This window comes from Salvelinus alpinus, chromosome 16, assembly GCF_045679555.1.
Source record: "Salvelinus alpinus chromosome 16, SLU_Salpinus.1, whole genome shotgun sequence".
Lineage (NCBI taxonomy): Eukaryota > Metazoa > Chordata > Actinopteri > Salmoniformes > Salmonidae > Salvelinus > Salvelinus alpinus.
Window position 1 is genome coordinate 33,579,605 of NC_092101.1, and position 26,573 is coordinate 33,606,177.

Genomic DNA, 26,573 nt, shown 5'->3' on the forward strand with positions numbered 1-26,573 from the left:
GGTTCCTCCTTGGCGTTGAGATGAGTTTTATGAAACGCAAAAACAATGTAAAACCACCAATGGGTCACAGGTTCTGCTTTTGGTGTCCAGGCATGTTTTACACTACCCTCTTCTTCCTCTCATTATTGAAGCTTTGTCCTCCTTGGGAAATACTCCTTTTGTCTATTCTATTTTGTAACACTTGTCATCTCTGTGCGTTTGTCCCCTCTTTCGTCAGAGTTTCAGCAATGCAGACCTGGTGGACGAGGAGTCAGTCCCAGTGGAGAGGGATGGGTCTACCCCTCAGTGGAAGTGTTACGCCAAGTACATCAGCCCCCAACAGATCCTCCTCACCTTCCTCCCTGACACCTTCACAGGTAGGCCTGGTATGCTATACCCCCTGTTCCTTTCTGGGAACTGGTCTAGTCACAGGTAGATAAAATCCACTTCTGTGCTCTGCTGTATTTGTCTGATGTGCAAATAGGACAGAATTACAACTCTTTCTACTCATTACTCAAGTGGGGGCTCTGCTCTAGTCATAGGAATCCTATGTATTTAGGCTAGCTACCAGCCTAGTATCATGTGCTAGTTTTAACTGATTGTGACCTGCTTATCACCAGAAAGTGGTATTGCTACAGTGCCGTGTGTTTTATAGATGTTAGTAACATTACCGTGTCAATAAAGCTCTGAGCGTTGTTGTTTTCTCTGCAGATGTCCAGATGTTGATGTCATCTGGGCTGGATACAGAGCCCCAGGGTAATGGAGAGGATGATGACACCCTGATTATCAGCAACAAATCACAGGCCGATTCTCACTCTGTCTCCACCAATGGGCTGGATGGTGGGTTGACTGGCGAGCTGATGTCCCCTCTGCTTTCCCCTGGTGGTGGTGGTCCTGTGGGACCCCGGTCGCACCTGCTCTCCCCTGGATCTGGGAGCTCCACGATGGAGCATGACAACTGGGAGAGCCGGCCCTCTGAGCCAGAAAATGGCACTAAAGGTGCATTTATATTATTCTTAGTCTGTTGCTTCCAACATACTTACCTCCTCACCAACCCCATCTCTACCCCTCTCTCTCTCTCTCTCTACCTCTACCGCTCTCCCTCCCTCTACCTCAGCAATAACATAATATTACTGTTGTGGAAGGGAAAGGATGGGGCTCCCAGAACAAATTGTGTTTATTTTGCTTTCTGGCGTCACGCTGAAATGAATCCCCCCTCTCTAGTTGTAGCTGTAAATGATTCTCTCTCTACCCCTCTCTCCACTTCTCTCTCTTTCTCCCTCCTTTCTCGCTCTCTCTATCCCTCCCTCTCTCAGGTGTGGATGAGAGGGATGGGGTGCAGTTTGCTGAGCCCCAGAAGGGAGACTTCCACATCACATTCAGTAGCCAGGTATCCCAGCAGAGCTCAGGGGACCTGTCTCATCCGTGCTGCCCTGTATACGTCTATAACTGTTCCCTGGACTCTCTGAAGGACCAGCTAGTCCATCCCCACTTCAACAGGCAGCCAAGGGACATCTTCTTCAGGTATCCAGTAACACACACACTTGGGCTACTGATGGGAAGCACATCTGTGTTCAATAGTATTTGTTTTCTTTCAAGTACTTTATCTGCACTTGATTGAGCTTGCCTGACACCATGGAACTAATCTTTGCTTTGAGGGGATAGGGGATGGGACCAATACGGTTGAGAAGGAGGTGAGGGGAAAGGATGCAAGGAGTCATGGAAAGATTAACTGAGCTGTGGTGTTTCGGATCGGTGCCTGTGGGAGGAGCTTAGGCCTAATCACATGCTCCCATCTCTGTTTTCAGACCAGGGAGAGGCTCCTGGGGTTGAGTAAATCACTATCTCACTCCAGGCTTGTGTTGCTATGGGGATGTTGGTATCTACCTCCAGAGAAGACTGTCGCCTCTAGACATACTTGAAGGCTTGACTCCACAAAGCATGACCCTTATATTTGCTGGAGCTCCTAGCTTCTTTTAGGAGGCCGTCTCTCTGTCTACAGTCATGTACTAATGGGTAGAACTGCCAAAAGTCAACATGTCTGCTGTGTGAACTGGCAATATCTTACTTATTGTAGGTTCCCCGGTTCTTGCAGTTATGGTCGTTTTGTCTGAGATTTGCAGACCCTACTAGCATTGTGCTATGACAATCTCTCCTCTTAGCCTATGATAAAAACTTTTTTTTTAATGGATAAACAAGTTTCTTTGTACTCTTTTTTTTGTCATTGTGAAATCTGGGAATTATACACTTGTGTATCATGGTACATGTTTGACTGTGTTGACCTCCGATGAACATTAGACACAAAGTATTGCCATATTGGATACATTTTCTTAACTGCTTATTTCCCCACTTAAAAAGCATTCTTTGGAGCTCTAATGTTGTGGAGTGTCCCCTTAACCTCAAGTGAATAGACTTTAACAGCAGCCTCTTCACCTCAATGCATAATGCAGGATTATATGGAGCTGGACTGTTTTTTTTTTTCTAACGGAGATTAAAGATCAGAGATTTGTGTTTTTTATGACTTGTGATTAGAGACTGTGTTTGTAAGGAGATATGCAGCGTGTTAAAATAACTGTTATATTTAATGATTAGGCTATGCTCCCTCCTTTCTACGGCTTGTATGGTTCTCTGACAGATTTACTACTGGGCTTCCTGATTCTGAGTGTGCTTCTCTTCCTCTTATTCTGTAACGGTGTTGGTGTGGTTGTGTGTGTGTGTCTCTGTCTGTCTGATGTCTGTCCCCTTCCCTCCCAACAGGTCTCTATCTCAGGAACGCAGCAGCACCTCCTCCTGGACAGACCTGATGTCGCAGCCTCATAAACACAAGGAACTGGCCAACTACTGCAGCCTGCTACAGGAGCACTACAACCACAGCTACGTCAAAGGTAATGCACTACCACCACAGCTACGTCAAAGGCAATGCACTACCACCACAGCTACGTCAAAGGCAATGCACTACCACCACAGCTACGTCAAAGGCAATGCACTACCACCACAGCTACGTCAAAGGCAATGCACTACCACCACAGCTACGTCAAAGGCAATGCACTACCGCCACAGCTACGTCAAAGGCAATGCACTACCGCCACAGCTACGTCAAAGGCAATGCACTACCGCCACAGCTACGTCAAAGGCAATGCACTACCGCCACAGCTACGTCAAAGGCAATGCACTACCGCCACAGCTACGTCAAAGGCAATGCACTACCGCCACAGCTACGTCAAAGGCTATGCACTACCGCCACAGCTACGTCAAAGGCTATGCACTACCGCCACAGCTACGTCAAAGGCTATGCACTACCGCCACAGCTACGTCAAAGGCTATGCACTACCGCCACAGCTACGTCAAAGGCTATGCACTACCGCCACAGCTACGTCAAAGGCTATGCACTACCGCCACAGCTACGTCAAAGGCAATGCACTACCGCCACAGCTACGTCAAAGGCAATGCACTACCGCCACAGCTACGTCAAAGGCAATGCACTACCGCCACAGCTACGTCAAAGGCAATGCACTACCGCCACAGCTACGTCAAAGGCAATGCACTACCGCCACAGCTACGTCAAAGGCAATGCACTACCGCCACAGCTACGTCAAAGGCAATGCACTACCGCCACAGCTACGTCAAAGGCAATGCACTACCGCCACAGCTACGTCAAAGGCAATGCACTACCGCCACAGCTACGTCAAAGGCAATGCACTACCGCCACAGCTACGTCAAAGGCAATGCACTACCGCCACAGCTACGTCAAAGGCAATGCACTACCGCCACAGCTACGTCAAAGGCAATGCACTACCGCCACAGCTACGTCAAAGGCAATGCACTACCGCCACAGCTACGTCAAAGGCAATGCACTACCGCCACAGCTACGTCAAAGGCAATGCACTACCGCCACAGCTACGTCAAAGGCAATGCACTACCGCCACAGCTACGTCAAAGGCAATGCACTACCGCCACAGCTACGTCAAAGGCAATGCACTACCGCCACAGCTACGTCAAAGGCAATGCACTACCTCCACAGCTACGTCAAAGGCAATGCACTACCACCACAGCTACGTCAAAGGTCATCTCAGAACCAATAATTAAATCTTGATTTGAACCAATTCTATATTAAAATCTTTGATTCTGGGGGTGGAAGTTTTCAAATTTGAACTAAAGGGAACAGGAAAGGAAGTCTCCATCCCTCTCAAAGCCTCTGCCAAAGACTGTCGCCAGTGCCTTCCTTGTCCCCTATGTCAGATTATGCAAGTATCGCTGACAGACGTTAACATTTATGGTAAACATCCTGTCATGAGAGTCTACGTCAAAGGTGACTAGTCCAGTCTGACTGCTTAATCATTCTGTGTAGCTAGTATTTGACCAGACGTCACAAAACCCTTAACTGCTCAGGAAATGAAATGCTGTGCTTCTCTGCTCTGGCTCGTAAATGACTGAGGCATAGAGGAGACCAATGATACTTTTCCCTGCTTTATGACACTAAAGGGAAATGAGATGGGAGGAGAGGTGTGCTTCAATAGCACCTCCACTTTTACCGAGACGTGTTTAGGGCACGTGTTTAAGCTGTCATTTCAGGAGTGGCTATTCAGAAGTGTCTGTAAACACACACACACACTAGAAGACTTACATTGGTGCACGTTTCCGGTGCTGACTGTCTGTCATGCAGATATAGTGATGCCATGGCAGCATCTCTTCTCTCACTGCTGAGTCGAGAGGTTAACCCAAAATCTATACCCTGTGGTACTGAAAATGCATCATTCATTTTATTTGGATGTAGTTTATAAAAAATGTATTGACTAATTTGTTAGGGTTTATTTCCTTTTTTTATCGATCTTGTCTCATCGCTGAAACTCCCCAACGGGCTCGGTAGAGGCGACGGTGGATTCATGCATCCTCCGAAACATGACCTGTCTAACCGCGCTCCTTAACACCCGCCAGCTTAACCCAGAAGCCAGCCACACCAATGTGTCGGAGGAAACACCGTACAACTGGCGCCCAGGGTCAACCTGCAGGTGCCCGGCTCGCCACATGGAGGCGCTAGAGCCAAGTAAAGCCCCCGTGGCCAAACCCTCCCCTAACCAGGATGACGCTAGGCCAATTGTGCGCTGTCCTATGGGACTCCCGGCCACGGCCGGTTGTGGCACAGCCCGGGAATGAACCTGGGTCTGTAGTAACTCCTCTAGCGGACCGCTGCGCCCACTCGGCCCTTATTTCCTCATTTTTAAAATAAAATATAGACGTGGTAGATTTATTGTGCTGTACTTGGCTGATCTAAACGTAGAATAGTTTGTCAGATTCGTATTTGAGAATGTAGGGGAAGGTTGTGATGATGTAGTAGCTCAGTGTGGGGCTCTTTCTCAATGAATCTTTCCTCAATTCCTCACATCCTGTCTCATCACCTCCTATTCAGATCATATTGGAAGAGGTCCACTTGTAAGTTCTCCTTTAATGCAGTTGAGAAGGAGGCGAAGAGATAAGACGTGAGGAATCGTGGAAAGATTAATTAAGACACAGCAGGCGTGTATTTGAAGTGTGTGAGTGTGTGTTCTCTCCATTCCTCAGGTGTGTACCGCAGCCTACAGCAGTCCTACAACATCAGTTCCCAGGACGTGTTGACAGCCATGGACTACTGTGAGGAGTCTCTCCAGGAGATAGACATCACTTCCTTCCTCCAGACACTCTGCGGACACATCCGGGAGTTCCAGGAGAGCCATGGAGACGGAGGGGTAAGGGTTCACAGCAGCACCCCTTCCACCTTCACCATCGGAGATGCAGAGGAGGACCGGCTTGCCAAGAGGGGACCCATGGCCTCCTCATCCAGGTACTACTGGGACCTACAGAGCTGTTATCCGTTTAAAAAAGTTGAAATACTTGAGGTGTGCTTGACTGGCATGTTGTCTCCGGCTGGAGCAGCCTTGTAATTACCAAATAAATTCCATCAATCAAACAATCTTGAGTTTGCACTTTTAGGACTGTCCTTGACAAATTAAAACCAAGGTCAGTTGACGTATTTAAAATATTTGATATACATATTTGACCCAGGTCTGCTACAAAATGATCTGCATGGACACATGGGGAAAGAGCATGTTATCTGACCTTGGTCAAGAGCTGAATTCACACAGAGTGGGTCCCTTCAAGACCTTTGGGACACAAACAAACATTTTGTTTTGGTTTGGTTGGTTGGTTTGTTTTGGTACATGTTGGGTTCAGGCCATTGATTGCCAGTAGTGAATGGTGCTCTAAGTAAACATGATGACCTTGTATCTGCAAGTATTGAGATGGAGGACGTGAGTGAGGCAGAGTCCAGAGGGAAGACTTTGGCCCCCACCTCCTGGCTAGGCCTGGACGAACCCCCCAGGACCACCAGGATACCAGAGTTCCCTCTGTCCCTCCTCTACCTGCAGCAGAAGTGTGAGTTCTTCCCTGACCTGCACAAAATCATACAGGTAAACAACTGAAGGATAGAGGATGTAGAAATGGATTGTTACAATTTGATATTCTTGTTATAGAACAGTTTTAAAGATAGCTAATGCCTGTATTCAACAGGACAAATTCATGGAAATTAGTGCTCAGTACTTCAAGACCGTACCTTCTCATCCCCACTACTTCTACTACTGCCCAGCATCATCGAAGAAAGAGGTATGTGTATGTTATAGTGTTGTCACGATACCAACATTTTACTAATGATACGATACCAGGCCAAGTATCATGATAACCAGTAGTGTCGCAATACCACGGGTGGAAAAAATTCAGTGGCCTAGCATCCTGTTTGCCCTGTCATCCGAACACTTGTTCCCGTTTTCTAAATGTTATGCGCATGTGCTATGCAAAAACCTGTCAATGATATTCACACTTCTACTCAATACAACACATATTGAATTAACTTGACACTGTTCACTGTATCATAGAATACTACATGGTGGCTGATTTGCTCATATTTACAAAGGCCTACCTGTGATTTGGCTGGAGGAATTGGAGCAAGGAATATATACTGGACATGCATAATGATCTGCATGTCAATGTGAAAACACTGCATGAAACCTTCTTTACTCTTCAGTTAACCCTCCCTCCCTCTCATAAACACACTCGCTCTCCCACAAACACATACACAAATGTTAGGCACCCAACAGAATTTAAGGAGCACCAGAAGGAGTATTCCCCCGCCCCCAAAAATAAAAACTTTCCTGAACCAACACTTGCACTTGACCCCCTCACTCCCCTTTCTAGCTCTGACTTTGCTGATAGCTACTTTGAGGAGAAGTGTACTTACTATTCCAGTGACATGTGCTTGTCCCACCTAGCTATCTTAAGATGAATGCACTAACTGAGCGTCTGGTAATTGACTAAAATGTCAAATGTAAAACGATGTGGTTTAGACTTATATTTGGTCCATATGAATCCTACCTTTTTAAAGCACATCTCATGAGTAGCAGACCCTTTTCCTTTCTTCTGGTGCCAATCAAATGTGCCTTAACCTACTGTCAAGTTACCAGGTTGTTAGCTAGCTAGGTAACATGGCTGAACAACGCTGTTTGTTATCAAAACAATTTAGTTACCCAGGGTTAGTTTAAAACAGCCTACGACATGGTTTGTGAAGTTATATAAAATTCGCTCAGGAATAAAAATGGTAGCTCTGGTAATGCACTCAGTATACTAAACATTAGGAACACTTTCCTAACATTGAGTTGGCTGGATGTTCTTTGGGTGGACAATTCTTGATACACACAGGAAACTGTTGAGCTTTAAAAATCCAGCAGCATTTCTTGACACAAACCGGTACGCCTGGCACCTACCATACCCCGTTCAAAGGCACTTAAAAATAAATCTTGCCCATTCATCCTCTGAATGGCACATATACACAATCCATTTCTCAATTGTCTCAAGGCTTGAAAATCCTTATTTTACCTGTCTCATCCCCTTCATTGACACTGATTTTGAAGTGGATTTAACAAGTGACATCAATAAGGGATCATAGCTTTCACCTGGTCAGTCTGTCATGGAAGGAGCAGGTACAGTTGAAGTCGGAAATGTACATACACCTTAGCCAAATACATTTAAACTCAGTTTTTCACAATTCCTGACATTTTAATACAAATTCCCTGTCTTAGGTCAGTTAGGATCACCACTTGATTTTAAGAATGTGAAATATAAGAATGATAGTAGAGTGATTTATTTCAGCTTTTATTTCATTCATCACATTCCCAGTGGGTCAGAAGTTTACATACACTCAATTAGTATTTGGAAGCATTGCCTTTTAAATTGTGTAATTCAGGTAGCCTTTCACAAGCTTCCGACATTAAGTTGGGTGAATTTTGGCCCATTCCTCCTTACAGAGCTGGTGTACCAGAGTCAGGTTTGTAGGCCTCCTTGCTCGCACACGCTTTTTCCGTTCTGCCCACACATTTTGTATAGGATTGAGGTCAGGGCTTTGTGATGGCCACTCCAATAACTTGACTTTGTTGTCCTTAAGCCATTTTGCCACAACTTTGGATGTATGCTTGGGGTCATTGTCCATTTGGAAGACCCATTTGCGACCAAGGTTTATTTTCCTGACTGATGTCTTGAGATGTTGCTTCAATATATCCACATCATTTTCATTCTCATGATGCGATCTATTTTGTGAAGTGCACCAGGCCCTCCTGCAGCAAAGCACCCCCACAACATGATGCTACCACCCTCGTGCTTCACGGTTGGGATGGTGTTCTTCGGCTTGCAAGCGTTCCCTTTTTCCCTCCAAACATAACAATGGTCATTATGGCCAAACAGTTGTATTTTTGTTTCATCAGACCAGAGGACATTTCTCCAAAAAGTACGATCTTTGTCCCCATGTGCAGCTGCAAACCGTAGTCTGGCTTTTTTATGGTGGTTTTGGAGCAGTGGCTTCTTCCTTGCTGAGCGGCCTTTCAGGTTGTGTTGATATAGGACTCGTTTTACTGTGGATATAGATAGTTTTGTACCTGTTTCCTCCAGCATCTTCACAAGGTCCTTTGCTGTTGTTCTGGGATTGATTTGCACTTTTCCCACCCAAGTACGTTCATCTCTAGGAGACAGAACACGTCTTCTTCCTGAGCGTTATGGTGGCTGCGTGGTCCCATGGTGTTTATAATTGCATAATATTGTTTGTACAGATGAATGTGGTACCCTGAGGCGTTTGGAAATTGCTCGCAAGGATGAACCAGACTTGTGGAGGTCTACAATTGTTTTTCTGAGGTCTTGGCTGATTTCTTTTGATTTTCCCATAATGTCAGGCAAGGAGGCACTGAGTTTGACGGTAGGCCTTGAAATACATCCACAGGTAAATCTCCAATTGACTCAAATTATGTCAATTAGCCTATCAGAAGCTTCTAAAGCCATGACATCATTTTCTGGAATTTTCCAAGCTGTTTAAAGCCACAGTCAACTTAGTGTATGTAAACTTCTGACCCACTGGAATTGTGATACAGTGAATTATAAGTGAAATAATCTGCCTGTTAACAATTTTTGGAAAAATTACTTGTGTCATGCACAAAGTAGATGTCCTAACTGACTTGCCAAAACTATAGTTTGTTAACTTCTTACGGCTGAAATTCCGTTAACGGGATCGATATGACAACAGCCAGTGAAAGTGCAGGGCGCCAAATTCAAACAAATCTCATAATTAAAATTCCTCAAACATACAAGTATTATACACCATTTTAAAGATAAACTTGTTGTTAATCCCACCACAGTGTCCGATTTTCAAAAAGGCTTTACGACGAAAGCATGCCATGCGATTATGTTAGGTCAGCACCTAGTCACAGAAAAACACAGCCATTTTTCCAGCCAAAGAGAGGAGTCACAAAAAGCAGAAATAGAGATAAAATTAATCACTAACCTTTGATGATCTTCATCAGATGACACTCATAGAACTTGATGTTACACAATACATGTATGTTTAGTTCGATAAAGGTCATATTTATATCCAAAAATCTCAGTTTACATTGGCGCGTTATGTTCAGTAATGTTTTGCTTCCAAAACATCCCGTGATTTTGCAGAGCCACATCAGTTTCCAGAAATACTCATAATAAACATTGATAAAAGATACAAGTGTTTGACATGGAACTTTAGATAAACTTCTCCTTAATGCAACCGCTGTGTCAGATTTCAAAAAAGCTTTACGGAAAAAGCACACCATGCAATAATCTGAGTACAGCGCTCAGAGACCAAAACAAGCCATACAGATACCCGCCATGTTGTGGAGTCAACAGAAGTCAGAAATAGCATTATAAATATTCACTTACCTTTGATGATCTTCATCAGAGTGCACTCCTATGAATCCCAGTTCCACAATAAATGTTTGTTTTGTTCGATAAAGTCCATCATTTATGTCCAAATACCTCCTTTTTGTTCGCGCGTTTAGTTCACAAATCCAAATTCACACGGCGCAGGCACTTAGTTCAGACGACAGTTCCATTACAGTTCGTAGAAACATATCAAACGATGTATAGAATCAATCTTTAGGATGTTTTTATCATAAATCTTCAATAATATTCCAACCGGACAATTCCTTTGTCTTTAGAGAGGAAAAGGAACGCAGCTAACTCTTACGGGTGTGCGCCTGACTGAGCTCATGGCATTCTGCCAGACACCTGATTGAAACGGCTCTTATTCTCCCCCCCTTCACAGTAGAAGCCTGAAACAAGGTTCTAAAGACTGTTGACATCAAGTGGAAGCCTTAGGAAGTGCAATCGGACCAAATTTTACACTGTATATTGGATAGGCAAAGACTTGAAAACCTACAAACCTCATATTCCCCACTTCCTGGTTAGATTTTTTTTCTCAGGTTTTTGCCTGCCATATGAGTTCTGTTATACTCACAGACATCAATCAAACAGTTTTAGAAACTTCAGAGTGTTTTCTATCCAAATCTACTAATAATATGCATATCTTAGCTTCTGGGCCTGAGTAGCAGGCAGTTTACTCTGGGCACCTTATTCATCCAAGCTACTCCTGCCCCCCAGCCATAAGAAGTTAACAAATGTGTGGAGTGGTTGAAAAACGAGTTTAATGACTCCAACCTAAATGTATGTCAACTTCCGACTTCAACTGTATTCCTAATGTTTTGTATACTCGGTGTATGTCACTCAGAGGCTTGCGATTGCAAAGCCTGCTCAAACTGTTCTGTGCTCTTGGTTATGCCAGGTGATGATGAAATTATACAATATATCAGCATTTCTCGCTCTGCGTGCTGCTCCTATGTAACAAATGTTCTCAGAGTCTGCATTGTTTCTGTATGATATGTCGGATTAAGGAATAAAGACAGACACCAATGTTAAGTTCAATAGCCTTGTTAAGCATTGTACAAGTCCCTACGCGTGGAGTCTGGGGAACAGTCCAACTAGTCGATTACCTATCAACTAGACTCCGTAACATCATCCTTTTCAATAGAAAGTGCAAACATAACGGCATAACATTGAGTTCTTAACAGTCAAGTCATAACAATTGAAAAGCATGACATTTTCTTTTTACTTCAGCTGTCATCTTCCTTTTTTAATATTTTTTTTACATTTTTTTAATATTTTTTAATTAACAGACAACAAGTTAAGTCTCTTGCTTACAGAGTAAGCCTGTCCGGTGGCTTGCACAGCCGACCCACCCGTGAGTAAGTATTGGCTCTGACAGGGGTAGGATTAGGGCCACGAGCTGGAGAGTTTGGTGGGGTAGAAGCTTCACCTTCAGTTGGCTCATGTCTCAATTCTGCACCCCTTACCCTTAGGCCTGGACTGTGATCCAGCTCATCTAGGTGAGTGTATGGCATGTTCTGGTTTGTCTGCTCTGCTATGCGCAGATCCACCCGATTGCGACGATAGAGGGAGCCACCAACATCCACCAGGTAAGAACGTGGTGCAACTCTCTGTAGGCATGTGCCCAGCCTCCAAAGTCCTGTGTGGTCTCCCGGCAGCGGTTTCATCCTTATAGTTTCACCCACCTCCAGCTCTGGTAGGTCTCGAGCAGTCCGGTCGTAGAAGCACTTAGCGAGCTGCTTTCTGTGACGCAGTTTGTCCGTGACGCCAACCATGACGCAGGGCTCAAGTAGCTTGTTAGCTACGGGGATAGTAGTCTTCAGACGTCTGGACAGAAGGCGTTGTGCTGGGCTGCTGTCCATGTTTTCGGTGGGTGTGTTCCTCCACTGTAAGATCGCTTTCCATGGGTCGTTGCTGTCGCGCAAGGCCCTGCTTAACAGGTTTTTTGCAATCTTGACAGCTGATTCTGCCTTGCCATTTGCTTTTGGGTGTCTTGGAGAGGAGGTCACGTGGTCAAACTCCCATTCTGAGGCGAAACGCTTGAACTGTGCAGTGAATTGTGGGCCATTGTCCGTGATTACCTTGTCAGGCTGACCTTGCCTTGCAAACTGCGCCTTGCAGCGCTTTATGACCGTCTCTGCAGACAAGTCAGGGAGCAGTTCAATTTCCCAAAAGTCAGAGTAATGATCAACGAGGAGAAGATAGTCCTTTTGTCTGTGGCTGAATAAGTCCATGCTGATGATTTGCCAGGCCCTTGTGGGCAGTTCGTGTGACATCATGGTTTCCTTTTGCTGTTCATGAGCGTACTCGTTGCATGTGGTACAGTTGCTGACAAAGTCTTTAATTTCTGCTTGCATGTTTGGCCAGTATAATGTTTCACGAGCCTGACGGTAGCATGCGTCACCTCCAACGTGACTGGAGTGTATGCGGGTAAGCATCTCTGGACGTAGTGATTTGGGAATAATGACCTTCTGACCTCTGAACAAGACGCCATTTTGCACACTGATCTCATCTCGAAAGGTCCAGTATTCTCTCACTGTGAAAGGTGTCTCCTCTTTCAGATATGGCCAACCTGCGAGAGCCATGGACTTCAGTGACTGTAGGTGTTCGTCCTTGTCAGTATGTTGCCTGATCTGGGCTAGGCGGTGATCTGTGACGTTTAAGTAGTCTGCCTGATTGATCTGTTGAACATCTTGTTGTTCCTGCTGTAGCGAACAGATGGCCTGCCGCTGATAGGCAGTGCCTCTACCTGTACATTGTGCTGTTGCCCTGCTCAGTGTGTCGCTGATGTACATCTCAGGTCCTGGCTTGTAAATGACCTTCAGGCTGTAGTTTTGCAGAGTCAGGAGCATACTTTGAAGCCTCTTGGGCGCGTTGAGGAGAGGTTTACTGAATATGGCAATGAGTGGTTTGTGGTCAGTTTCAGCGGTGACCAGCTCTCGACCATATAAGTAGTGATGGAATCGCTGGCAGGAGAAGACGATGCTGAGGCACTCTTTCTCAATTTGTGCATAGTTTTGTTCGGTGGGGGTGAGCGCTCTCGAGGCAAACGCAACGGGCTGGCCTTCCTGCATAAGGCAGCATCCAAGTCCCCTTTGGCTAGAGTCGCTCTGGATTGTGACAGGCTTCGTGACGTCGTAGTAGCGCAACACTGGCATGGATGAAGCCAGAGATTTCATCTCCTGCACTGCGGCCTCGTGCTTGGGTAGCCAGTGCCATGGTGTGTCTTTGTCCAGCAACCGGCGCAGAGGCTCACAGACTGCTGATAGGTGTGGCATGAACTTTGCAAGATAGTTTGCAAAGCCGATGAGACGCTGTACTCCTTTTGCATCCGACGGGTTTGGCATGTCGAGGATCGCTTGGACCTTGTCTGGGTCCGGCTTCAGGCCTTTTGCCGAGAGAATGTGGCCATGGAAGTGGACGTCTTTCACCTTGAACTGCAGCTTCTTCAGGCCAAGACGAAGCTTAACTGATCGGCAGCGCTCCATCAGTGCCAGGAGCTTCACATCGTGGTCGCGTTCTGCTTCTTCGTCTGTTTCACCACAGCCTACGATCAGGATATCATCGGCGATGGGTTCAATGCCCTTGAGCCCAGCCAGTAACTCGTGCTGCTTGCGTTGGTATACCTCAGGCGCCACTGAGACACCAAACGGGAGCTTGAGCCAGCGTTTCCGACCCCAGGGGGTCCAGAAGGTAGTCATGAAGCTGCTTTCTTCGTCCAGCTTGCATTGAAGGAATGCATCTCGGGCATCCACCAAGGTGAAAATCCTGGCCTTGGGAAGCTTATAGAGGACATCCTCTAGTGTCGGCATGATGTAGTGGGATCGTTTCAGTGCTTGGTTCAGATGCTTTGGGTCGATGCAGACCCTCAGCTTCTCTGGTTTTTTCACTATGACCATATTGCTGATCCAGTCAGTTGGTTCAGTCACAGATGTCATGTGGCCATCGGCCTCATACTTGTCCAGCTGGGCCTTCACAGCCACTTTCATTGCAATGGGCACATTGCGAGGAGCACACTGGACTGGAGTAATGCTCTCATCCACTTCAAAGTGTACCTCCCCAGGCACTGATTCAACGGGCATGTTGAATACATCGTCATATCTGCTGAGTAGTTGTTCTTTGGACAGGGGTCCATGCTGGACATGATCCACAATGTGCAGGTCATTTGGTACAGTGAACTGCATCAGTCCCAGGCGTTCGCATGTAGAGCCTGAGAGGAGAGGATTTTGACTGGTTTTCACAATCTCAAACTCCAGCTTGTGTTTGCGTCCCCGAATAACACATTCGGTCTCAAAGGTGCCCATAGAGCTCATTAGTTCTCCTGAGTACAGCTTTAGTCTAGTATCGCTGGGCAATAGATGTGTGTCAGGTGCCAGATTGATTTTGTCTTTGTAGCTCATTACGTTGCATGTAGCACCCGAATCCAGTTGACATTGTTGTTGCTTGTTGTGTAATCGTAGTGTCACAAACCATTTCTTCCCTCTTGAGTGTACAGCCCCAATGGATTCATGCATGTAAATGTCACTTTCACTGTTCAGCTCTGAACATTGAGTAACATCATCAACACAGTGAATCTTGCCCTCACTCACCCTTCTTTTGCTTTTGAGACACACTTTTGCAAAGTGATTATTAGTTCCACAAGCTCTGCATGGTTTTCCGTAGGCAGGGCAGTGCTCTTTGCCACGTGTGTGTGTATTCCCACAGTATTTACATGCTACGGGGCTCTCTGTGTTCACCGTTCGTGGTGAATTACTCTGCCTCGATTGGTTTTGTCTGAATGTCTGCCTAGCAACAGCGTGAACAGTATCAACGTCAGAGCGTGGGGTTTCCGTTTCCATTGCTCTCATTCTCATGTCAGTGACTTCAGCAGTGCGGCACATTTCGATGGCAGTTACTAATGTTAAGCCTCTCTCTCTCAGTAGACGCCGGCGCGTATTCTCATTTGCAATTCCCAGTACTATTTTGTCACGAATCAGTTCATCTTTCAATCCCCCGTATTCACAAGTGGCGGATTTCTCTCTCAAACGGGTTACAAAGTTGTGTACTGACTCACCCTCTTCCTGTTTGCAGCTTCCGAAAACGAACCGCTCGTAAATGACGTTTCTGGCGGGTTTGAAGTAATTCTCCAATGCATCCAATATAGCCTTTGCATCACACTGTTGTCGTGCCGTGAGGGTGAGATTGTGCCGGTAGATATGCCTGCATTCACTGCCCATTAAACTCCTCAGAGTTGCCGCTTGTACCTCGTTGGGTTTCTCATGTAGACCGGTCGCCAGCGCATAGTCCTCGAATTCATCCCTGAAGTTGTCCCAATTAGTATTCCAGTCCCCTGTGAGAACCATGTGATTTGGTGGCGGAATGTTCGCTGCCATAGCAATGGAATAGGAGATTTCTTTGCCTTCAGTCATGGAAGTAGGTAGTGAGGCTAGCTAGCCAGCTAACAACGAGTTGATCAGTGTTGTGAGTAGGAAACGGCTTGTGTTCGCATATGGAACGTAACTGCGCCTATACTGTACTTAGCTACAAAAATAACAAACGTGTGTTTTCCGAGCCACTTCTGATACCATGTTTCTGTATGATATGTCGGATTAAGGAATAAAGACAGACACCAATGTTAAGTTCAATAGCCTTGTTAAGCATTGTACAAGTCCCTACGCGTGGAGTCTGGGGAACAGTCCAACTAGTCGATTACCTATCAACTAGACTCCGTAACATGCATCCCGGCTCGCCATCACGGCTGAATTTAGATTTTAAAAACTGAGGAATGGATGCGCAGGAAGAGCGGATGGAGAGAAGTAGGTGGATGAGGGCTGGTAGGGGATTCTGAGAGATGCAGGTGGGTGAGGGCTGGTAGGGGATGCTGAGAGATGCAGGTGGGTGAGGGCTGGTAGGGGATACTGAGAGAAGCAGGTGGGTGAGGGCTGGTAGGGGACGCTGAGAGATGCTGGTAGGGGATGCTGAGAGAAGCAGGTGGGTGAGGGCTGGTAGGGGATGCTGAGAGAAGCAGGTGGGTGAGGGCTGGTAGGGGATACGGCAGGATGATTAATAACCTCTAACGAGTCACAAACCCGGATCCGGGATCCCCCCCATCAAAAAAGCTGACTAGCATAGCCTAGCCTAAAGCCACAGGGATATCATATAATAAAATGTTCATGAAATCACAAGTCCAAGACACCAAATGAAAGATACACATCTTGTGAATCCAGCCATCATTTCTGATTTTTAAAATGTTTTACAGGGAAGACACAATATGTATTTCTATTAGCTAACCACCATAGCAAAAGACACAACTTTTTTTCCCACCATTTTTTTCCTGCATAGGTAGCTATCACAAATTCGACCAAATAAAGATATAAATAGTCACTAACCAAGAAACAACTTCATCAGATGACAGTCTGATAACAGATTTATTGTATAGCATATGTTTTGTTAGAAAAATGTGCATATTTCAGGTATAAATCACAGTTCTACATTGCAGCTGCAATCTGAAATAGCGCCGAAGCAGCCAGAATAATTACAGAGACCAACGTCAAATACCTAAATACTCATCATAAAACATTTCTGAAAAATATATGGTGTACAGCAAATGAAAGACAAACATCTTGTGAATTCAGCCAATATTTCCGATTTTTTAAGTGTTTTACAGCGAAAACACAATATAGCATTATATTAGCTTACCACAATAGCCAGAAACACAAGCCATTTACCAGCAGCAAAGGTTAGCGATCGTAACAAACCAGCAAAAGATATATATAATTTTTGACTAACCTTCATAAACTTCATCAGATGACAGTCCTGTAACATCATATTACACAATGCATATAGGGTTTGTTCGAAAATGTGCATATGTAGCGGCACAAATCGTGGTTATACAATGTCAATAGTAGCCAAACTTCAAGCAATCTGTCCGGCGCCATCTTGGAGAGGCACCTAATCTAATCAATAACTAATCATAAACTTGACTAAAAAATACAGGTTGGACAGCAAATGAAAGATACATTAGTTCTTAATGCAACCGCTGTGTTAGATTTTTAAAATTAACGTTACTACGTTACAGCGAGACCGTGCCGAAATTAATGGCGGAATTATTGTTTAACATTTTTCAACATAAATACGAATTAACAGCATAAAGACTTCTTACGATTTGTTGAGCTTCCATCAGAATCTTGGGCAAGGTGTCCTTTGTCCATAATAATCGTTGCTCGGCTGTAGAATGTCGTCTTCAACCGTGTAATTAGCAGCAAACATTAGCTATGTGGCCCAGACATGCCCAACTCTTCAAAACGCAGGACAAAGTAAATTCCGAAAATCGATATATACTCATATAAACTGATATAACTCGGTTTAAAATAACTACGTTATGATGTTTCTAACACCTATATCGAATAAAATCAGAGCCGGATATATCTAACGCCGATAACGTGAGCTTTTCAGAATGCCATCCTGAGGTCCTCCTCTGCGCCATGACGAACGTTGAAAAGGGTGCCCCCCTCGTTCCAAGCCCATTTATACTGCCTCAGATCTACCTAGCAACACCATTTCAATTCTCAACGCTTGCTGACATCTAGGGGAAATCGTATGCAGTGCTTGTCGACCAATAGAATAATTGCAAATTATTTAACTGACCCAGGAACAGAGTTCCCAATTTCAGATTTCTCACTTCCTGACAGGAAGATTGCTCCAACTCGAGTTCTGTTTTACTCACAGATATAATTCAAACGATTTTAGAAACTAGAGTGTTTTCTATCCAATAGTAATAATAATATGCATATTGTACGAGCAAGAATTGAGTACGAGGCAGTTTAATTTGGGAACAAAATTTTTACAAAGTCGAAATGGCCCCCCCTATTGACAAGAAGTTTTAAAGCTGCCACACGTCAGATGCGCATGAAAGTGGATATTATTGGACTGGGGTATCCAAGAGACTAGTTGCTGTTGCTTAAAATATGTAAGTGAATTTATAAACAAAACTGACTGTATAAACAGGCACCAGCTGGTTATTTAGAACTGTAGGGCTGAAGAATGTGGTAGTGTCGTATTCTAAAATGTTGGTATCATGACGTTTTTGTACGGTGACGTTACCGTGGTACTGGTATACCGTGCAACACTAGTATGTTATTTCCTATCAGTTGCTCTCAGTCTTTGCAGTAGTTGTGTATCCACACTCCAGGACAGTGAAGAAAACACTTGGTGCCGACACATTGGTTCAACAATAAATAACTGGGTCTGGGAATAACACAGTGCCCTTCCTCCTTTATTTTTTGTTCTCCTCATGAGTACTCTGATGGGGAAGAGAAGAGACAACCTAGTGAAGAGGTTGTGTCAGAGGCTGAGCCTGCTACAGAGGACGGTGAGGATCCTTGTATTTTATATTATCTATTTCACAATACATCAACTACTCATCCTCTGGACCATAGAGAACATGTAGTTCGTCATTCGTCATAAGGATACGTCATAAATCCTGTGTACTATCTCACCGTTATGTGGGCAGCAGGTAGCCTAGCGGTTGGGCCAGTAACCAAAGGTCATTGGTTTGATTCTCAGAGCTGACTAGCTGAAAAATGTGCCCTTGAGCAATGCACTAATTGCACCTGTAAGTTGCTCTGGATAAGAGCAGCTGCTAAATTACATGTTTTTTACATTTATTTTGATGTAAAAACATAAATCCACCTGTGTACCTCAGAGTACATGTCGGGCTGTTGCATTGTGACGGAGAGCGACACAGACCTGGAGGTGGAGTACCAGGAGAGGGCTGGAGGCCGGAGATCCCTAGGGGCAGACAGAGAGGGGGAGGCAGGGGGAGAGTGGGAGGATGAGTCCCTGTCTGACTCCAACACAGTGAACCAGGACGATGTCTCCTTCAGAATCCTAGAGGGAGACAGCCTGTTGGAGCCAGAGGGGCCACAGCCTGAGATGCCCCCACTGTTCATCCACCTCACCTGCTCTGTTAACATGAAGAGTTGCCACGGATCTATGCCCATAACCACGCTACCCACCTGCCTGGGTGAGTACACACTGCCTCTGCTCTGTACCTGGCACCCCTCACAGAATAGACTCAAGTCAATAGACAGCATGTGAATCAGACCTGGGTTGAAATAGCTGCACTTTGAGTGTCTGGCACAATGGAACCAGTGGACTAGTTCCTAAAGTGCTAACCCTTCCATCTGGCACTATAGGCAGGCTCACTCCTACACTCAAAGTATTTGAAAGACAACAAATACTATTTGAACTCAGGTCTGGTGTGACATTTTTTTTATGATATTTAATGCCCTACTGTTTATGTTGAGATGTGTACTGTGTTATTGCAGGTGAGGTGATCATGTGTCTGGAGAATGCAGAGGCCCTGCAGGCTGTGAATCTGAATAATCTGTCTGTCACACTGGACATCTTTGTTCTCACCTTACCCCTGGAGATAGAGGACATGCAATCAGACTTGAGACACAACAGGTTAGATCCTACTTTAATAAAACTATGTGGAACGAAAATAGCCCTTTACACTCATACCCATATGCGGGTTGAAAATGACAGATTTGGCCAATGATAAGCGCATAAATTGGAACACAGTGGCTGAACAGTAACATACTATGAATGATGTCAGAGCATGAATGGTTTTGGATTGCGTAAACAACAACAGTAGCTGTGTGATTTGATGGGGATGCAGGGCTGTGTTCCAAAGAAAACAACTACAAGTGTGCTTGCTTTAGTTCCTCAACAGCACAGCTAGGAGAGCTCAAAAAAACAACTTATAGTTTGACTGTTCTTTGAGTCATAAAAGTGCATTGAAATGACTTAGGAACTGTGTACACTTTGGAGAGGTGTGTGGTCACTTGGAGCCACCAGTTAGTCCTCTCACTCAAACCCTTGTCATTTTTTTGTCTTATGTTGCACCTACCCCACATATTTTCAGATTTTGTTATCAACAAATGCAGCAAAAAGTACAGTAAATGTAAAATGCACATAAAATCAACAGTGTAAAAAGTCTTGTCAGGTGAACTGTTGTGTCCTCAATTTTGGTCTAATAATTTTCACATCATCCCCAAACAGTTCCCTCTCAATTGCTACCATGCATATGCATTTCATATTTATTTTGTGAGAAACATTTAAATTTAGTCCTATCCATATAGGCCAAGTCCCATGAGTGTGTAAAGGGTTAAATGACAAACTCCCCCCCAAATATTTTAGCTCTTGGATTAATTAGTGTTCATGGGATAAGGTGCTCTTTGGTTCCCCAGGTATGTGAATAAAATAAACTTGTAGGATATCACTCATCCAAACACACACAGGCACTCTTCCTGGACACATTATCATTGGATTGATAAGGTGCAATGTGGTTGAGCCCTGTGGTGTATATGTTCATCAAACTGCATTTCTTTCACAAGAAGGTGATCATGTTAACTAACAGCCTGCACTCTCTCTAGGTACACGTCAGAGAGCAGTGTGTCTCTGAACCGTTCTCCAGATCAGCCCTCTTCCTACCGCTCTGATGAGGATGTGATGGGCAACCTGGACAGAGTAGTAGAGGTCGACGGGTGAGTCATTGGGAAGGATGAGAAGCGGAGAAGTCTTGTCCTATATCTGTTTGTGCTGTATAGCCGTTGTCAGTTGGCTTTACAGCACAAACAGATCTGGGAGCAGGCTAAAGGAGTAGGTGTTAATGGGTGATTGATCTTGATTTTACTGGATTGCTGGTACCTGCATGGTCATGGTCACTGACGTCATGGTCATGGTGCTTTCAAGACAACTGGGAACTCTGGAAAAAAAATTAGGTCAAATCATGACGTCAGTGATCTTCAGGTCTGAAAGTCAGAGGTGTGAGTTGGATGACCGTTCAAAACGATTTTCCCAGTCGGATCTCATTTTTTCCGACTTCCCAGTTGTCTTAAATATACTGAAAGTCAGAGATTTCCTAGTTCCCAGTTGTTTTCAACACGGCATTAATCTTCCTGCTCTCTCCTTCCTTTCCTCCGGTGCAACTGACCAGAGAAAGGGGACACCCTCGTTAAACCTGTTGGGGATGAGGGCGCTGTTGTGGCTATTTATGCTAATCGTGTAATTTTTTGAAACGGCTTCCCACAAAGTTCTTGATCGTACAATATGCATATTATTATTATTATTGGATAGAAAACAGTCTATAGTTTCTATAGGAGTTGAAATTTTGTCTCTAAGTGGAACAGAGCCCATTCTACAGCAATTTCCCTGACATGGAGTCAGATTCCAGAAATTTTGGCCACTGTTCTGGAGTCAGTTAAAAGGCCACTGTTATTGCTATGACTATACGGACACTGCTTACGTCTTCCCCTGGATGTCTTTACGTGATGACGATTTGAATCGGGTCGATTGCACGTTCACAGGCACTATAAATTAAAAAACCCTGAGGCTAGTCAGTCTTTTGGAGCTGCGTCATGCGCATAGAGGGCACCGACCCGCACCTGTTCCAAGCATTAGTGGAGGGAGTAATATTACTCGGGTCATGTTTCTACTCGTTATGGGAGTTAAAAACATCATAAGGTAGTTAATTTAAAGCGTTTTATAGCAATTTATATCCGTTTAGTGCGATTTTGGGACATTTATTTCTGAAAGGCTGTGAATTGCTGGGCACGCTTCCAGTTCATCCCGAACGCAGTTGGCATTTCCACATGGCAAGAGGACAGCTTTCCACCAAAAGACGATTGGACCCAAGAAAGGATCCTTTGCCCAAGATACCGATGGAAGAACAGCTCAAAGTAGGACATTTTTATTATGATAAATCGTGTTTCTGTCGAAAAGTTTTAGTGGCTTCGGACGCCATGTTTTTTGACGTAGCTTCGCTTGGCGCAAGCTGTATTGAAAAGTAAGGATAATTTAAAAAATGTAATTCCGCGATTGTATTAAGAATTAAATTGTCTATCAATCCCTGTCCACCCTATATTTTTTAGTCACGTTTATGAGTATTTATGTATAAGAGTAGATCACTGTCTAAGTGGCGCACAGACTTTTTCTGACCAGCTGAGCTACATTCCACATTGTCTAACCATGATTTTGGTGGCTAAATATAAACATTTTCGATCAAACTCTATATGGATTGTGTAATATGATGTTACAGGAGTGTCATCTGAAGAATTCTGAGAAGGTTAGTGAAAAAATTAATATATTTTGGCGATGTTTACTTTTATCGCTCACTTTGGCTAGAATCAATGCTGGGCTGCTATGTGCTATGTGCTATGCTAATATAACGATTTATTGTGTTTTCGCTGTAAGACACTTAGAAAATCTGAAATATTGTCTGTATTCACAGGATCTGTGTCTTTCGATTCGTGTATGCTGTGTATTTTTACGAAATGTTTGATGATTAGTAAGTAGGTAAACACGTTGCTCTAAGTAGTTTTTCTATTCCATTTGTGACGGTGGGTGCAATTGTAACCTATGCCATCTACCTGAAATATGCACTTTTTTCTAACAAAACCTATCCCATACCATAAATATGTTATCAGACTGTCATCTGATGAGTTTTTTTATTGGTTAGGGGCTATAAATATCTTAGTTTAGCCGAATTGGTGATAGCTACTGGTGTTGGTGGACAAATAAAAGATGGTGGATTATGCTAATGTGTTTTTAGGTAATAGATGTACATCTTTACATATTGTGTCTTCCCTGTAAAACATTTAAAAAATCGGACATGTTGACTGGATTCACAAGATCTGTGTCTTTCATTAGCTGTATTGGACTTTAATGTGTGAAAGTTAAATATTTAAAAAAAATATTTTTTTTGAATTTCGCGGCACTGGTTTTTCAGTGGGGGTGGGGGGGGAGTGCCGCTAGCGCCACTCTCATCCTAGAGAGGTTAACCTGATGGCAAAACTCGACGAGCTGCTTATAATAAAGTGTTGACAGTGCTGAATATAAAATGTAATATAGCTCTTAGCTATATTCTTTGACAGTCTCTCTGTGGTCATGGTTTTATTAAATCTTATGTAAGTTAGTATCGAACTTTGCTGTGACCAGTGTCATGGAAGCTCTGTACAGTAGGCACGGTGATTTGAGCTATCCGATTGGCCAGTACAGTAGGTGCACATGATTTGACCACAGATCTCCTGGTCCGCCGGGTAGTCGGAGTTTGTCTTTTCAGACAAATTAAATTCTTAAAATGGGAACACTTTACTTAACCGCTGCGCATGGCTTCTGAATCAAGTGCACCTACCGCCAACAGCGCAACGAATTAAACAAAAAGGAGTACAAGCCTTTATCATTGGCTTTTCTACAGAATTGTTAGGTGTTCCACTAGGAATGACTTGAAGATGGACCAGTCAATCGCCATCGACTGGTTGGTGACCACTGATTCTAAAGGGTAGATAAAAGCATGTTGAGGAGGGTTTGGCTGATGATGACATTTGTCAGCCTGCATGATTTCTATGACCTTGCAGTAGTTCATTATTTCTTTATTTCAACAGGGTTGGAGGAGACTCTTTGTCCAAACTCCAAATTCCCCACAAACTAGCCGTATTAGCCGCCATGGAGGAGGTAAATTCAGTCTCTGTAATCTCGATCTTGATATGATTTGAGCTAGTCGATCCACTAAATAGCCGTAATTCCTCTGTCACCGAGGTACATATTTCAGGCACATTCACTCAGATCTCCCTGTTGCCTCTCGCTGTAGATCCGTTGGCTCCTAGAGGATGAGATTGTGTCAGCTCTGCGTCACTCCCGGGTCATCAGCTCGTCCACGCTACAGAAGGTGGCGGGTCACGTGCTTCGCTCAGGCGGGCGACCACGCTGCCACTTTGAGGTCGTTCCCTTGCAGTTTGTCTTCGGCCCTGAGCAGTCCCTGGAAAAGTTCAAAGAGGTGGGCTGGGATGATGACCAGGAGGGGTGACAAGTTTCTGTCCTTTTTTCTAGTGGGGTCAATGTTTTTCCCATCGTTAGGAACCTTGCATGGTTGTTGCACACCCAAGTTCTACTCTGTCAATTGCTTTTAAATGAGGAAAATTGGTATTGGAATTTCAGTTTTCTTCCTGGATTGAGATGGAACTGACCCTAACCCTTGAATCTTACCCTCAACAGGAGTTCCGTAGGATGTCATTCTCAGGTTACTTGCTGAAAGGAGAGCAGGACAACTTCCACTACATGTCTCTGAGTAGACTCCACCCACAGCGCATCCAGGCTTCTATGAGGCTGTCTGAGAGCACTGTTAACACTGAGGGGGCGGGACAGGCCACCCAAACCAACAATCACTGTGCTGATGTGGACGACAGTGCCAGGGCTCCGTCCAATCATGGTGCACCAGGAAGAAGACCTGACCACGGAACAGAGGTGGAGAGGGTGGAGCTAGACTGTGAGGTTTGTCAAACTTTTGGGGGGGGATTTCACCCTGACCAACTAGTTTATTTCCATCCATCCTCTTTCATGGTCCTTTGAGTCGAATTAAGGTTTCCTACCTTTTTTAATGTTTTTTTCTGAATAAATGCAATTTATATGAATGAATGAATGTATGGATGAATGTGTATGAATTTGAACTGAATGAATTATTCTATATGTTACATTCTTTCCCTCCAGGTGCAGGGAGAAGAGAAGAAGCCTGCTGTCGGGGATGTTAGTGAATCTGGTAGTGACCTAGCCCAGGATCCCTGCAACCCTCCAGCCAAACCCACCCGGGATGACTCCGAGGAGGCCCCCAGACCTCGGTTGAGCTCAGCCGGTGCAACCTCCACAGCCGCTGGGGATGGACCTCGGGAGAGTTCTGTTGGTGTCTCCACCGGCCGACCCCGACTGAGCTCTGTGGGCAGAGGAGGAGAGGTGATAGGACCTCAGCTGAGCTCTGTAGGCTCCTCCTTCACGGCCATGAGGGATCAAGGCCAACCCAGCACCCCTCACCTCAAGCCCAGCACCAGCACCGACCGCTCCTCAGAAAACACCAAGACCCCATCCGCAGTCAGCCTGGCCGAGTCGGTGCAGTCCACCACCCACAGTGAGTGTCCCTGTCCCCCAGAGCCCAGACCCAGACAACATCTAGGACCTTAAGTGATGAGACGTTACAGCTACACTGCTTGGGTGATATTCCATATTATTATTATTTTTTAACAAAGTGCAACAAGGAGGCTCGCTGTGTTTGCAACGCTGTGAAACTTAATACAAACCTGTGGTGTATAATGACAGAAGCCATTCACATGGTAGCTTCCTACAGTCCTGTATGTTTGCCCATACTGTTTTTTTTAATGGAACCATGCTGTGACCTGCCATATCTCCCAGCAGAGGAGAGATTACTAGTTCAGCTCTTTATCTGTGTGTCTATACAGTGCATTCGGAAAGTATTCAGACCCCTTCCCCTTTTCCACATTTTGTTACGTTACAGCCTTATTTTAAAATGGATTAAATATTTTTTTCCCCTCATCAATCTACACACAATACCCCATAATGACAAAGCGAAAACATAAATACCGTATTTACATAAGTATTCAGACCCATTGCTATGATACTGGAAATTGAGCTCAGGTGCATCCTGTTTCCATTGATCATCTTTGTTTCTACAACTTGATTGGAGTCCACCTGTGGTAAATTCAATTGATTGGACATGAAGCCTCACACCTGTCTATATAAGGTCCCACAGTTGACAGCACGTCAGAGCAACAATAAAGCCATGAGGTCGAAGGAGTTGATCTGGGGATAGGTACCAAAAAATGTCTGCTGCATTGAATGTCCCCAAGAACACAGTGGCCTCCATCATTCTTTTAAAAAAAAAAATTTATCCCCTTTTCTCCCCAATTTTCGTGGTATCCAATCGCTAGTAATTACTATCTTGTCTCATCGCTACAACTCCCATACGGGCTCGGGAGAGACGAAGGTCGAAAGCCACGCGTCCTCCGAAGCACAACCCAACCAAGCCGCACTGCTTCTTAACACAGCGCGCCTCCAACCCGGAAGCCAGCCGCACCAATGTGTCGGAGGAAACACCGTGCACCTGGCCCCCTTGGTTAGTGCGCACTGCGCTGCCCGCCACAGGAGTCGCTGGAGCGCGATGAGACAAGGATATCCCTACCGGCCAAACCCTCTCTAACCCGGACAACGCTAGGCCAATTGTGCGTCGCCCCACGGACCTCCCGGTCGCGGCCGGCTGCGACAGAGCCTAGCCGCGAACCCAGAGACTCTGGTGGCGCAGCTAGCACTGCGATGCAGTGCCCTAGACCACTGCGCCACCCGGGAGGCCCCGCCTCCATCATTCTTAAATGGAAGAAGTTTGGAACCACCAAGACTCTTTTAGAGTTGGCCACCCGGCCAAACTGAGCAATCGGGGAGAAGTGCCTTGGTCAGGGAGGTGACCAAGAACCCAATGGCACATAAAAGCCTGCTTGAAGTTTGCCAAA

General features: G+C 45.0%; 1 protein-coding gene across 1 annotated transcript in view; it reads left to right on the forward strand.

Moving 5' to 3' along the window:
* Positions 1-26,573, forward strand: part of LOC139541390 (KICSTOR complex protein SZT2-like) — a 173,931-nt gene that overhangs the window by 38,879 nt on the left and 108,479 nt on the right. Inside the window, exons 23-37 of the mRNA XM_071345992.1 lie at positions 218-356; positions 691-978; positions 1,296-1,503; positions 2,737-2,864; positions 5,539-5,797; positions 6,248-6,422; positions 6,523-6,615; positions 18,517-18,589; positions 18,923-19,243; positions 19,548-19,686; positions 20,658-20,768; positions 23,667-23,736; positions 23,873-24,058; positions 24,277-24,552; positions 24,769-25,180. Of these exons, the coding sequence (XP_071202093.1) occupies positions 218-356; positions 691-978; positions 1,296-1,503; positions 2,737-2,864; positions 5,539-5,797; positions 6,248-6,422; positions 6,523-6,615; positions 18,517-18,589; positions 18,923-19,243; positions 19,548-19,686; positions 20,658-20,768; positions 23,667-23,736; positions 23,873-24,058; positions 24,277-24,552; positions 24,769-25,180 (2,878 nt within the window). The remainder of the gene's footprint in view (positions 1-217; positions 357-690; positions 979-1,295; positions 1,504-2,736; positions 2,865-5,538; positions 5,798-6,247; positions 6,423-6,522; positions 6,616-18,516; positions 18,590-18,922; positions 19,244-19,547; positions 19,687-20,657; positions 20,769-23,666; positions 23,737-23,872; positions 24,059-24,276; positions 24,553-24,768; positions 25,181-26,573) is intronic.